This window comes from Sparus aurata, chromosome 2 (assembly GCF_900880675.1).
Source record: "Sparus aurata chromosome 2, fSpaAur1.1, whole genome shotgun sequence".
NCBI classification, from domain to species: domain Eukaryota; kingdom Metazoa; phylum Chordata; class Actinopteri; order Spariformes; family Sparidae; genus Sparus; species Sparus aurata.
In genome coordinates this window covers 27,330,936-27,345,838 of record NC_044188.1, presented here as the reverse complement: position 1 = coordinate 27,345,838, position 14,903 = coordinate 27,330,936, and the positions used below count along the sequence as shown (strand labels likewise).

The window sequence follows — 14,903 nt, the reverse complement described above, 5'->3', positions numbered from 1 at the left end:
ACCTGTTGCCCCTCGGATCAGTGTCTCTGATCACACTTGTGTTTGATATTCTAACTAGCACCGGAAGCCAAATGCCCCCATAATCCAGACAACTGCCCCAGTCCAGCATATCATTAATCTGTGGCTCTAAACTCTGACTTTTACTATTAGTGATATTAACTAGGTGTTAAGTTGTAATCTGCACTAAAGCCCTAAGCAGAAGTGTATGCTGAGGTTGACAGTGGCTGGTTGATCCATTCATACTGTAATACTGATCCTGTTACCACAACTAGCCGCAGATCACTCACACCTACTTACACTGCAGCACTGCACGATTTAGCAGCATTACTGCACATTTTACAAATCTTATTTAACGACTCATGCAAATGATGATCAATATGACAAAAGACAGAGTGAGCCAAATACAAAGCAGTTTTGCTATTCATGTGACTGACTGTTTGCTTCACAGTGTTTTCAGTTGTGGCTGTGCCATGGTAATCATATTTAAGGCCAGACATTTAAAGCAGATTGTTCATTTCTTCCTAGAAGGAGGAAACACTTTATATGAGGGCCATTGTGATAAGTGTTGGTTGATAGTTGTAAATTATATAGTAATAATAATAGGCCCTTTAACATGCTTATTAAGAGTTACAATTAATAAAATCAACAATTATCTAGTAATAAGACTCCATTTGTTAATATGCTATTTTCAGATATATATAAGCAATTATAAGAACGCTTGTTAACAGTTTATAGATGCTTAGCAACGTTAATAAAAGCCTAATGAGTTTCTAATAACATTCACTGAGTTAACATAATTAACTTGCTGTCTTTGTTGAATCCTTACCAAGCTTTTTTGATGCCATATTACATTAATAAGCTTTCATTCTGCATTTATTACCAGTTGACTGTGCACATATTAACAATCAACAATATTGTTAACATTCTGTCTCATAAAATCAGAGAAAAAAGGTTGAATGTATTATTGTGGCATTGTTTATTGAGACCTACCTCATTTTTTACAGTTGCACTATTTGTGAATTGTGCTGATGTAATGAGTGATGTTTTTCTGTAACATTTTTAGATTATTTCTTCAATTGTACAATTTACGACAATGATGAATGACACTCTTTTCAAAGGCCTGTTTGAAGCTATTTTTTATGGATCTGGTAGCAGCATATTAAAGCATCAAAAAGACTTTAACAATGACAATACTTCGTTAGTTAAACTGAATAAATGTTTGTAATAGTTAGTCAGTTAAGGTTACTTAGCTATTTAGTTCTGTGTTCCAATATATACTGTATATATATATTGAAAAGATTAAAAAATAAATTTCAAATCATTACAAAAATACATTTTATGTGCATCATCCATATGAAGGACAGTACAAAACAAATTTAACTCATTTCCCATATCAGCCAAACAACATATCCTGCTTTCTTCTTCCACATTGACTGGATTGGTGTCCAGTTTCAACCATAAGTGCTTCAATATCAAATCTCAGCTGAGCACATGAATTATATCAAACATGATTCTCAGTGCTATATTAAAATGTTATTATCCTAAATGTATGTAGTTTTGGATTAGTCCATATATCCATAACTCAAGGCTCTTTATACCCACAAAGCATAGATTCTCTGAATGTACAGATGTTGACCTTTTCATTATTAAAAATACTTTGTCCACTCCATAATAACAGAACAGTGTATGCACATGTCTTGTCCAAGACCCAGTCATTTGTTCATCCCATAGAAAAACCTTGTTAGTCACCCTTTTTTCTTCCATATAAAGTAACCTTTTCCATCTTTAATATAAACAATTACAATAAACTCATTTAGGCTTTTATTTATGTTCTTAAGTAGTACACTTGAAGTCTTCAGGCCCAACTGATGCTGACTCAATTGGCATCTGCATTCAAAACCATGTTTAAATGATCACAGTTTGAGCCACTGTACCTTTGAAAGTATCACTCATGTATGGGCAGACACTGCTGGTAAACTTTAATTAAGTTTTTGTTGATACGAACAAACAAGAACAACCCTACAGATAATGTTTCCAAATGCTGTTTCAAGCTGATCAGACTTTGTTTTGTTCCCACATAACAATACAAAATGTTCCTACTCTGCTCTGAAATGATGGTTTCAACATGGATTTCTTTTTCATTTTATTTTTGTTTCTGAATGTGTGTGTGTGTGTGTGTGTGTGTGTGTGTGTGTGTGTGTGTGTGTGTTTGTGTGTGTGTATGTGTGCGCCATTGTCTGTGTGATCATGATGACTGTTTGCATCTGTATACATGCGTGTGTGGGTCTATTCATATATGTATGTTTCATGATTGTGTAAGTGTCTTTACGTGTGTGTGTGTGTGTGTGTGTGCGTGTGTATTTGGCATGTGCTCAGCGCGTGTATGCTTGGTGGCGTTGGGATTAGGAATCGATTAAGAGGAAAATGGACTGCAGGCAGGAGGGAGGAAGAAGGGAGGGAGGGAGGGAGGGAGGGATGATGGGGAGGCTGGTCATCTCTGGCAGCAGCCTGTGGCATGATTACAGTGTGCCTCCAGAGCAGGCTGGCCACCAGCTTGTTTGTGAGGGATTAGAGAGAGGAAAGAAATGAATCATATTTCTAAGTCCTGAGTGTATCTGTGTCTCTGTCTGTGCTTCAGAGTCCATGCTGCTGTTGGGGGATTAGAGGTGCAAAGGAGGGGGTCTATCTATCTATCTATCTATCTATCTATCTATCTATCTATCTATCTATCTATATATCTGTCTATCTGTCTATCTATCTATCTATCTATCTAAGTTTTCATGCTTTCATGCTGAATTGAAACTCAATAACCTTTTAAGATTTAACTTTTGAAAGTTTAGGATTCAGTGTTTCTATATCATGGTCAATGAACACCCTTTAAAACCCATGCAAGCCCGTCAGTGACCCTAGTTCACTGGACTTTGTAAAGAGCTTTTGGACTGCGGGGCCAGTATTATGCTGTGTCACCATGGGGCTGAGCCCTACTCTGTGTTCTCAGGCTAAATCCCAGTCAGAAGGTAGAGACTCGCTGTTACTGGGCAAGGTCTGAGAAGAGAGGTGCAACAACCAGCCAAGGCGAGTAATACAGGTTGCGATAGTGTAACAGTGGTCAGCATTAAATATCTGTCTGATCGTGTTTAGCTGAATAACAGGCATTTCACAGTTTGCAGGTTCAACATTTTGAATTGGCTCCCATATTTTTTGCTTAAGTTCTGATAAAATATCATGTTTTAAGCAGTAGCAGTGACCTCAATCCAAACATAGGCTACATGCATCCTGGAGAAAACAGTCCAAGAGTCAACAGCCACGCTAGCAGCTTCATGAGGCTACATATACACACAGTGGTGCCATGAGCTAATTGCTAACGTCTGCATGCTAACATGCACCCAATGACAAAGCTACTGGAACATGTTGATGCCGCACAGGTATATGTTTTTACCATGTCCACCATCTTAGTTTAGCATGGTAGCATGCTAACATTTAAATTCACATGTAATTGCAGTCACAAAGGTTTCTTAAAGTCCGTGTAAAACAACGAACACAAAAGAGGTAGTTTGACAATGTTGTAAAGCAGCGTGGGATCAAGGGAGTTGTTTTCATGGTTATGCAATCAACATTGCAATCTAAATCTATCTAAGGTGACCCTGAAGTGTTCAGGGAGAAGGTCAGGTTTATCACATGATGTTTAGTCATGTTTTAGACGACTTCCTTCCTGACCGAGTGGTCGGACTTTTTATTAGTGGTTCCCAAGAAGTTATAGCAACGGGCGACCAAATAAAAAAATCCTTACCATTAATACAATAATGGATTTCTCTGCTTGAACACTGTTGGAAGCATTTGGGGAAATACAAGCACACACTTCATTAAATATATGTAACAACGGTCTAGTCGTTTGACATTTTAATGCGGAAATGTAATATCTTTCATTAGCACTTGGTACAAAGCACACCAAAGCTTGATGGGAATGTCACTTGTTTTGCCAGCATTTAGACATATAACAAATTATTGGGCAAATTAAGATTTTGACCTGATGAGGGTGACTCATTAAAAGAGACTAACAAAGTGATTACATGTCACCCTCATGGTGGCACCAGAAGAAAAGTCAAATGATCACCAACGTAATCAGGATGCATTGTCTGGAGACCATGATCGTCTGTACAGAAGGTGTGAAAGTATTTCAATCTGGACAAAAATGATGGACAGATGACAAATATTGCCACCCCTAGAGCCATGGCACAAACAAATAGCACTGGCTGTATCACATGTTGGATATTTTTTTCCTGTACGTGTAATAATTATTGTGTTACAGGATAAAGATGCACTGCCTCTTTTTGAGTTATTGAGCATTTCGAACCGTGAATTGAAACCTTTCATCCAGTGCACTCCTCACAACCTCCGGGGGGCTGACCCTCTGGCCTACAGGTGGATGCGACACAGAGAAACATTTAGCAATCCATAATAATCCGCTCATCTTTCATACTTCAGCTTGAGGCTGGCGGTAGCTCTGTTTTGTGCCCTGTCTGCCCTGTTCCCTCTCATCTCTGCCTTATACTAACTCAACCTCTTGTATGGATTAGTGGAATGCACCCAGAAGCTGATTCCTAACCCCCCCCCCCACCCACCATCTCTGGATGTTTTGACACTGCAGCCCTCAATGGGTAGAGATATAGAAGAATAGCTTATGTCTCAGGTGTACCTCAACCTGAAGCCAAAGAGACAGACAAACACTCAAATCCAATGATTCACAGAACACAATGGGCTTCAATGAAGTCGTTTAATGTCTCAGAAACATCATCGCTATCTAGCATGGTAGTGGTGAGACTGGTCGAACACAGGAGACAAATGAAATGTACAAAATAATTCACATCAGAAAAATAAGCAGAGAAGATTATAGTAATGCAAAAGATAAAAGTAGAGTAAATGATTAAGAAGCATAGACAGCATGTATCCTATTACTGCTACTTTTACTGGATAAACCCCTGAGTTTGAAAAAAAAAAAGAAGATGAAGAAGAAGCAGAAAACAGAAAAATATAAACAGAAAAGTAAAAAGTTGGCAGTTTTCTAGAAATTAAGAAAGAGAGAGATTCTGGTGGGTGGAGCGCCTGCGTAACAACTGGCTGCTGATACCAGACATGATTGCATTTTCAAGTTTTTATATTTACAAAAGAAGAACCAAAAAAAAGCTGTTTATTAGCAAAGTCCATGTCAGCTGAAGACATAATATTGAGAGTAATAATACTGATAATAATATTAACTTCAAAACAAATTACCACAGTTTTTACTTCAACGAATTCACAATTTTTTCAAGAAACATAATATTGTTTAATTCTAATACAAAAAAAAAAAAAGAATCAAACGTACATCAAACACATATAGTTGTACCCATCACATCTTTACAGGTTGGAGTTGAGAGAGGCACCAAACTCTCTGTGCAAAGGGGGGCTGCATGGCGGCCCAGTCCCTTCCCTTTCCCTGGTGCAGTCTTCTCTCCCATCAGCACTCACCTCACTGGAGCAGTTTATCGGCTAAAAAGAAGTTTACATTAAAGTCATTCGTAGATTCAAGAACTGCTTCTAAACTCCGCTAACCTCGTGCACAAACTGTGAGATGGAGTGGGGGGACGGGAGGGGGGGGGGGGGGGGGGGAGTACTCGACTGCCAATAGCCACAATGAGACCATTGTTGCCTGAATTGTCTGGAGGTGATCCTATTAAACTAACAATGTACGAAACATTCTGCTAATGAGGTTCAACCATGCTCAAAGGCAACAGGTTTGTACTGCAGTCACTTCAGTGACCAACTCTACCCCCTCCGCTCGTATCACACACAGGCTGCAGAGGGTCAGTATCACACAAGGCTACTGGGAATCATCAGCTTCTGTCTGCTAGATGTTTTTCACGTGGTATCGAATTTAGCGGCCACCCTGTAAAGACACCTCCTTAACATGTCGATTGCGTGCGTTCAGTTGTTTGGCTCAAAGCTTTTTGAGTCAGCTCGCTGATGAAAAGCAGCTTTATAAAAGAAATACATCACATAAAACACAAGACAAAGTCTAGAAGGAAGAGATAAACGCGAGGGTAGGCCCTCGTCAGTCCTTGTGTCCTGTGATACATCGACTTCAAGGCTGTCTATGCCGTAACCTTGCTGGTCATTGAAGTGTCGTGCTGTGGTAATTTAGAAAAAGTAAGCTCTGAAGTTCAAATGTGGTCTAAGCCAAGAACGGCTTTAATCACAACAATTTCCTCAAACCGACTGGACAATTAAAGCTGTTGTTCTTTCTCAGTAATTTGATTTTATTGTACACAGCCATTCCTTGATTTCAAGACTGATATTTGTGTCACTTAACTTGGAAACATTACTGATATGTCTATCTTACAATCACCGAGCCGAGCATCATCAGGTCAGTTTACTCCCACACACATTGTTTAGAAGAAAATGACGGCATAATTTCAACTCATTAGTTCTTCAGCTGATATGATTAATCGATTTATGTGTCCCAAGGTCTCTTCCTTTCTCTACAACACACCAAAAGTAATCTTGGGTTATGCACCCCACTTCAATTTCTCACTTCTCGCCCTCTCCCCTTCCCTCCCCACCTCCCACTTGTTATTTACAAGACCTGGAACTTCCAGGAGTTCTGGTCTTTGTAGTCCAGACAGTCAGTGGCATTGAAATTGAGCTTCCAGGCAGCTTGGTCCTTGTAGTCTAGACAGTCGACGGCTCCGAAGCCCAGCGAGGCGGCTGTGTAGCCCTGCGAGGAGAGCGATGCGGGGGACTGGCTGAGGGGCCCACCCATCGAGGAGGCTGTGATGGGGCTCAGGGCACCTCCAGTGCCCGACAGCTGTGGGTGCATGGGGGACAGGTAGGAGCTACAGTCCAGACCAGTGAAGTAGGAGGAGGAGCCTGCGTAGCTCTGGCTGTAGGCTGGGGCCTGGGTGTAGGTCATGGGGTAGGTGGTGCGCTGCATGCAGGGGGTGGTGGAGGCAGACAGGGGGTCTGGCAGCGGGGAGATGGAGGCTGGGCTCCAGATGGACACGGTGGCGCTAGCAGAGCTGGAGCTGGGAGTGATGGCGGTGCCTGGAGGAGGGGGTGGAGGGCTGTAGGGTCCATTGGTGGGGTTGGCACTGGCATCATTGTTGGCCTCGCGAGAAGGAGATGCCTTCTTTTTAGGAGGGCGTGGTTTGGACTGGCCTGTGCTCTGCTGCTGCTGCTGGCGGCACTTGGCACGACGGTTCTTGAACCAGACCTGGAGGATGACAGGTATGAATCAGAGAAGAGGTTAATCATAAAAATCAGTACTTTTATTATTAAAATGTATTATCAAGCACACAACTTTACATAAATATTCAAAGTGCATTTCATAATTTTTGATGAATTTTTTTTCTCATTTACTCTTTTAAACCTTAGCATACTGTCCGAGTTCATTCTAGAACCTGTGTTACTAGAACATTCAACACTGACTCAAAGCTCTGCCCACTGGTTCGTAATGCGTTACCTGGACTCTGGACTCGGGCAGGTTGATTTTGAGGGCCACCTCCTCTCTCATGAAGATGTCTGGGTAGCGGGTTTTGGCAAACAGAGCCTCGAGGATGTCCAGCTGTGCGCGTGTAAAGGTGGTGCGCTCCCGACGCTGTTTACGCGGTGTGTCTACAAGAAAGAAGAAAAAAAAGACAATTTATATTATTATTATAATTGTTATAATTATTATTGTTATTATTACTATTATTGATGATGATATCAATAATACCATGCTGTTATTATTACGTTGTTACTTAAAACATCCTGCGATGGGACAACGTTACCAAAAGGCCCATATCTATAAAGACCACGTATCTTCCAACATTTAACACACACAAAAAGAAAAACCCTTCCAACACAATTCAACAGGCAGAAAGGACGAACACAGCACAAAGTTACAATCTATATTAGGCTATTTAAGTCGCTAAATGCGCTATTAATGTAGGCCATTTTAATCAAGAACTAATTTAATGCGATATGAACCAAGTTAGTTATTTGAGCTCCGATGTGTCCGAGAATTACGCTGTATTTATATATATTTCTTATTAATTTATTTTGAAGAACGTGAGCTTCAAAATACCGCCTGGTGTTTAATATATATTGGTGTCACACACCAGAATAAATATGCTGTTTTTAATTGTTTTTAAACAGATCGAATGAAACGATTGAGCAGGCCGTGTGGTTCGCTCTTTCCTCAAACGAGACTGTTCGAATCGAAATATACAAAGTGACGAATCGAAAGTCACCACGGAGCACTGATTCTGAATTTTAAAGACTGCCTCAACATTCCGTTGATTCAGACTCTAATCGGCGTCAAGAAGGCCCAGCTTTGTAACACGCCTTCTGTCATCGGTGCCAAACCTCGGCATCACTTCATTCAGACTCTCTTCTCAAGGATGACAGATGCCGATCAGGCAATGTAGCCCGTCAGAACAATACAAGAAGTGTTCATTCATTAAAATACATAGTGGCTTAAAAATAAAGCCCAATGTGCATCCTTTAGTAAATAGGTTACACGATAAGAGCAACAGATTGGAGTCTGTTTTGATGTTAAGTCTGTGTGAGAACAGGCTGCCTTTTCTATTCACACACATTTTTGTAATTGTTTTTTGACTCTATAATCCTGAACTTATAGGTCAAGTGAACACATGTTGTGGTGCTTGAAGAATCAGAGACATCTATTCATAACCATAACTCGTAACCTCGCTTCTGCGTTTTAAAAAATTACATACAAGTTGCGAATCGGGATTTTTTTTTTTTTTTTAAGAAGCATTTTACGCAAAATATACAACGATATTAACCCTGAATTATTTCAGTTTCTGCATTTACAAACAAACTTTTCCTCTTTTTTCCCCCCCACATGAAATAACACTGCATTGACAGGTTTAAATTCATTGGAAAAATGATACAGTCATAAATCACAGGTGAGTACTTACTGGGGTATCCAACGGCGGTGGAGTGGAGCAGATCCATGCCCGGGCCGGACAGCGTTAACCCGTTCACGGCGTAATGGGGTTGCTTAATGTAGGACATCATGCCTCCTGCCGGCTTTAAAACACTCCCTCACTCCCTCACTCTCTCTCTCCTTCTCTCAGACCGGGGGCCGGGTCTCCTAGCTAGTCTCCAGGGGGTGTCTCTCTCTCTCTCTATTTCTCTCTCTCTCTCTTTCTCTATCTCTCTCGTTTTTTTCTGTCACTCCCTCCCTCTCTGTTTTTATATTTTACCCTGGCTTGTTTGTCACTTCGTTGTTGTTTTTGATTTTTTTTTTCCTTTGTTGGTCTGTATTGCCTTTAAATGCAGCTCTGACTTGGAGCTTTCAGACCAGACACCTGCGGCTCTAACTGTAGGAGAACCGGCGGTGCGTCCTAACACCTGTGTTCACCTGACGCGTAAAAACACAGCAGATTTAGGGACCGGCTGCGTATTCTATGCTTCCTCTATCCAGATAAGAAGGACAACAGCCACTAAAATCAACCACAGACAACAAATTTAGACACCACTTTAAAATTGTAGGCTAACAATGGAGCAGTCTGTCCATCCAAGTCGTGCGTAATTGCGGTGCGTCGGCAGGTGAAAGGTACCAAAAGCAGAAGGTCCAAAACGGTTCGGCCGCCTGCCGTCGGAAGGGTGCTGACAACTGCAAGGGCCCCTGACGGTACCTGGTCCCTGAGGAGATGATGTGGATCTGCAGAGTGGACAAGTGAGGCGAGCAAGAGGAGGCTGGCTAATTAGAAGTAACTTCTTATCGAAGTAGACACCCAGAGCCCTCCCTCTCTCTCTCTCTCTCTCTCTCTCTCTCTCCCTCCCTCCCTCCCTCCCTCTCTCTCTCTCTCTCTCTTTCTCAGTCGCGCTCATGCAAATACACAGGCGCGCGCGCGCGCGCACACACACACACACACACTATTCACCTCGGGCCTATAGTGCTATATATGATGTGCATGGAAGGATGATCTGAAACAATGCTTATCTCATATTCATGTTTGATAAACACTTTAAAACTTTACTGACACCTGTTGATATGTAGTCCACATATGATGAATAAAGAATACTTTTTTTTCAAATGCAATTATCAAAACAGAAAGAAGTGAAGATAGAATTAAAATTGGTTTTATGGAGGCACATGGAAAGCTCACTTCACGAAATTATAAAACCCATATTATAATTTACTCAATTTTATTTTCGAGCCGTTTTCAGGTTTTGTAATTGTTATGAAGCATTTCGAAATTGGCTTCCTAAAATAATTGGACGACCCTGCCGGAGTGTGGAGGCAGAGGTGGAGCAACTGAGAAGCGGAGAAGGGGGTACAGGCCGGATTAAAAGCAGCACAAAGAGCGCGTTGTTCTGCTATTAAATCCCCTTCTGATCCCCAACATGCTCCCTCCGGCCCATTCATCCATTCACTATAGTCAATAACAATAATAATTATTATCTTTATAATTGTAATGTTGTTATAATATTCCAGCTTGCATAATATGTGACTGGTTGATTTCCATAATGTAACTGCAGACACACTGCGGACAGTTAAAGTTATGTACGCTGAAGAACACATAAAGTTAAAGGGACACTATGTAGCTTTGGAAAACAAGTTCAAACTCAGAATTTTAATTCTTATTATATTCTTAAGGTCACAGTGCCAATTCGGACATATGATTTTTTTTCCATGACTGCGTAAACAGGCTGTTTTCAGAGGAAATAAGGTCCACGAACACTGTTTGAAGCTGGGAAGCTGGCAGGGTCCGCCACATATCAACAAAGTAAAACAGTATGAAATTGTGTTGTCCTTTAAGTTCAGTGTGTTTATTTAGTTTATTCAGTCATGAAAACTAACAGTTTATTTATTTAGCTTGCTAGGCATACAAATATTTCTCTTCTGATTAAAATGTATTTCCCAAAACTACATAATGCACCTTTAAGTGTTTCACAGCCTTCCATATTATTAGTTGTACTTAACTATTGACAGGTAACCTGAGGCCTTAGATCCTTACTGCTAAAAAATAAAATAGCCATCGTTTTTTCCCTGAATTTAATGTTGGTCCAAACGACTAAACTGAGGATAGTTGTAATTTAAAAGGTAATTTCGTTTTATCGTTGCATTAATTTCCAACAAAACACAGTCGGGCAGAGGCCTCGGTGTGTGTTTTCAGACGCTGGGTCGTGGCTCTCCTCTCTGGGCTCGTCAGTCTTGCCTGTACCATCCTCTGCCGCGAGACAATTTCACAGTGTCCAAAGCCGATTCTCTGCGCTTGTTAATTGAATCGGATTTCTTATAGTTTAAAATCCACACACACACACACACACACACACACACGCACACACACAGACCCATGTAGCTACAGCCCAAACTGTATAAGGGGTTTATCTAGCTCTGTAAAGCCAAAGCGGAGATATAAAGACACACACAGAGCGACAGAGAGACTTTACCGGCGTGTTTGAACGATTCTAAATAAAATGTCCTCACCTGCTGAGGGATGTGTGTGTAGCTGTTTGAGTGTAGGAGGCCTGCGTGTGTGTGTCTGTGTGTGTGTGTTTCGACGTTTGGATAGCTCCTGTCTCAAATGGACGCCTCACCTGCTCATATCCAGGTACGCTTCGTTTGTTTGTCTGTGTGTTTGTTTGTTTGTTTGTTGTTTGTTTGTTGTCTTTAACGGCCTGGGGTTAGCTAACAGACAGCAGGAGCGCTCACTGAGCTGCGCTCGTGCCAGCTGTGGGGAGTCCGACAACAAGAATGTCTCGAGACTCCCAATTAACAGAAAGAGGGAGAAAAAACGGCGGGAAAACCAGAGACTTGAGATATGTGGCTCGGTGCGCGCGCGACACTGCTCGCAACACTGCTGTGCACGCGCACACTTCGCGCACCTTCTTCCTTCAGACTCTGTCGCATTTTATTTCGGAGGCTATTCTATTTAGGCCAAATTACGTTAAAGGTGCATTCTGTAGTTTGTTGGGAAGACATTTTAATCAGGAGAGGAAGATATTCAGTAATTTATTTTCCCATGCCTAAACAAACTAAATAGACAAACTATATTTGTTGTCATGACTGAAAGAACTGAATAAACAAACTGACCGAGCAGGACAGCACAATTTCATATTGTTTTAATTGTTTATATGTGGCGGACCATGCCACCTTTCTAACCTTTCTAACTGTTCTTGGACCTTATTTTCCTCTGAGAACAGCTTTTTTATTCAGATATGGAGTTAATAAATATCTCTGAGTTTGCATTATTACTTAGTCCAAAACTACACACCACCCCTTTAAATACTCTCATGCTATTTTTATGCAAAGTCTTTGTCAAGAAACAAACGAATCTCTTAAGTTTTTAACTTTTAGCTCTGATTAACGGCTCTTTCTGTTGTTGTTTTTTCTGCCCTTTTTATGATTCATGTAACAATACTACAACAATAATACAATACGTCGTAACAAAATGTGGAATCATTTGTAATCAATCAAATAATTATCTTAATCCGTCAAGTAAAATAGCATTGGGACATACATATCCATGTAATTTAGTCAACAGTCCTGTAACTGTGGTGTTTGCACATGTGAATACAAAAATGATACATTTAGGGAACATCTGGCTCTTTAAATGCTCTAAAAAATATATTTTTACATTGTAAAATATTATTTTTTTAAAAACAGTGAAAGATTCTTTTTGATGCGCCCGCTGTGCAAATATTATTGAAAATTTCACTGATAGGCCTACAGTAATTACACCCAACCAAATACAGTAAGCACTTAACAGTCACACAATACTTAGAAATAGCACAGAAACATACTGCGATATGTTTATTGGGTTATTAATCCTTGGTTTAATATTATAAGAAGGATGAAATAAGTTAACAACTCTGCACTCTTATGAGAAAGCAGTTTGTACAATAGATTAGTGAAACTGGTTGTCTCATTTATTCAGTTTTATTAATTTTCGTCATCCTCAAAGTGATTTAGATTGAAAAATGTAATCTTGTAAAAAAAAAAGTATCTGGACCTATGCATAATCACATACAAATGGTAGTAAGTACTATACGTTAATGCCTTTTTAATAAGACTATGTATTTTAATGTTACATGACATGTGATGCTACGAGTTGATTGTGCGGAAATTGCTCTGTGATGAAGGACTGCCGGTAGTTTGGACGCACTAGGACCCAGAGCAGACGCAAATTAAGGACAACCAACACATAAGAGGCTTAGTACATCTAATCTCTGCTCCAACATACACAGACCCACGGACACACACACAGACACACAAACACGAACACACAGGATTTCATAAACATCCCATTTCGAAACAAGCATGCATGCACATCCCAAAGGCAAACACAGCCATTGTATTTTCATTTAGTTTTCATTTTCTCCAAACTCTTTTATTCCCCTTGTTGACCTCAACTTCCATCCCACTTTGTCAGAGAACATTTGCCCATATGCTCCACTATTTGTCTCATCCCATTTCATTAACAAACATGTATCCATGTGTCCTTCAATGAGCTAAGAGGCAGAGAGCAAACTGGACAATTATAGTGAAAAAAGAGGAAAAAAAAACAAAACAAAAAACCCCAAACAATCTTCCTCAGTCACATCTGTGTGATGTTGACTGTTTCACCGGCCTGTTTTTACTATTCAATCAATTGTGCAACCACTCCAACAGATCAAAAGTGAAAAAAAAGGATTCAAATTGAAATTGAAATGGAGTTTGACTCAGACACAATCATCATTGGGATGAAGCTTGCTGGGCCCTTTTTTATTAACAGAGACTACAGGCCTGGCTTTTTTTTTCTTCGTTCTGTATTGTTGTACAGAAAATTGAGAATAATGAAGCTGCACTTTTCCCAGAATCCTTCCTGGTAAACTAGTCTTTGTTGCGTGCCTTTGATTCCAATCTGCTGTTCGTGTGTGTGTGTGAGTTGATGCTGATGATGAAAACATGAAAAATGGAAAGAACCCTAATCATTTGTTCCATGATTGAGTGATTAATGACATGACATAAACCAAAAACCATCACGTCCCAAAAGACCCAAAGCTTACACACACACACACACACACACACACGCATTATATAAACACGAACACTTTTCCAGCTGTTAAGTACCTCTGACATCATGTTGTTCGATACACACACTGTATTTTTCTATGTCTGTGTGCACACTGTGTACTTATAGTGTATGTGTGTGTGTGTGTGATTGTGTGTGTGTGTTTGTGACAGTTACACCCTCACACATACACACACACGCACAGAGTTCAGCCGATTTATCATAATATGCTTTATCTGAAAAGTAAGTATCTTACCTCGGGATAAAGGGAGGAAAGAGGGGTTTGTGGCCAGATTGACAGAGGAAGGGTGGATGGAGAGAACCGAGCGCTCGCTGCAGGGACAGGAGCAGGACCTTCAGCTCTAGGGCTCCATCGATCATTATTGACAAGGTAACTGTGCTTTATGGGACGGGAATGAGCGACACTAGCAGAGAGAGCCAGGGTGGTGTGTGTATGTGTGTGTGTGTGCGTTTGATGGAAAGGCAGACTGAATGGGAGACAAACCAGGACGATGGTGTGGTGGTGCTTACTGGTGGAGTTCAAAATTGTTACTGGAGGAAACTGGGTGGAAAGGTACGGATGGGGTGGGGTGGAAGGAAGGAAGAGTAGAGGAGCGCGATGATAAAAAGAGGCAGAAAAAAGTGGAAGAAGGGGGGGGGAGAGAGGCAGATGGGGAAGGGGGGTATGGGAGGGGCGATGGGAGAGACAGTCTGAGTTTCCTGAGGGTCTTGCGATGATTTTTTTCCTGATTCTGTTGCTTTAGATTTGATTAAACTATTAATGTGCTGTCATTTTACTATTGAGATTGGTTTGATTCCGTTTCAAATAGATAATATATTTGATCATTTTGCTGCAACGGT

At 40.7% G+C, this 14,903-nt stretch overlaps 1 protein-coding gene across 1 annotated transcript; it reads right to left on the bottom strand.

Moving 5' to 3' along the window:
- Positions 1 to 4,760: 4,760 nt before the first annotated feature.
- On the bottom strand, positions 4,761 to 9,735 carry LOC115594333 (homeobox protein otx5-like). The gene is made up of 3 exons (XM_030438349.1): positions 8,955 to 9,735; positions 7,496 to 7,647; positions 4,761 to 7,246 (listed from the first exon to the last, which is right to left on the bottom strand). The coding sequence occupies exons 1-3, from the start codon at positions 9,052 to 9,054 to the stop codon at positions 6,611 to 6,613; spliced, it is 888 nt and encodes a 295-aa protein (XP_030294209.1). The 5' UTR covers positions 9,055 to 9,735; the 3' UTR covers positions 4,761 to 6,610.
- Positions 9,736 to 14,903: the final 5,168 nt, after the last annotated feature.

Coding starts and splice junctions, on each gene's coding strand:
- LOC115594333 (XM_030438349.1), bottom strand. CDS start 9,054: ATGATGTCCTACATTAAGCAACCCCATTACGCCGTGAACGGGTTAACG. Junction 7,648..8,954: donor CACCGCCGTTGGATACCCCA/GTAAGTACTCAC, acceptor TCTTTCTTGTAG/ACACACCGCGTAAACAGCGT. Junction 7,247..7,495: donor TGCCCGAGTCCAGAGTCCAG/GTAACGCATTAC, acceptor GTCATCCTCCAG/GTCTGGTTCAAGAACCGTCG.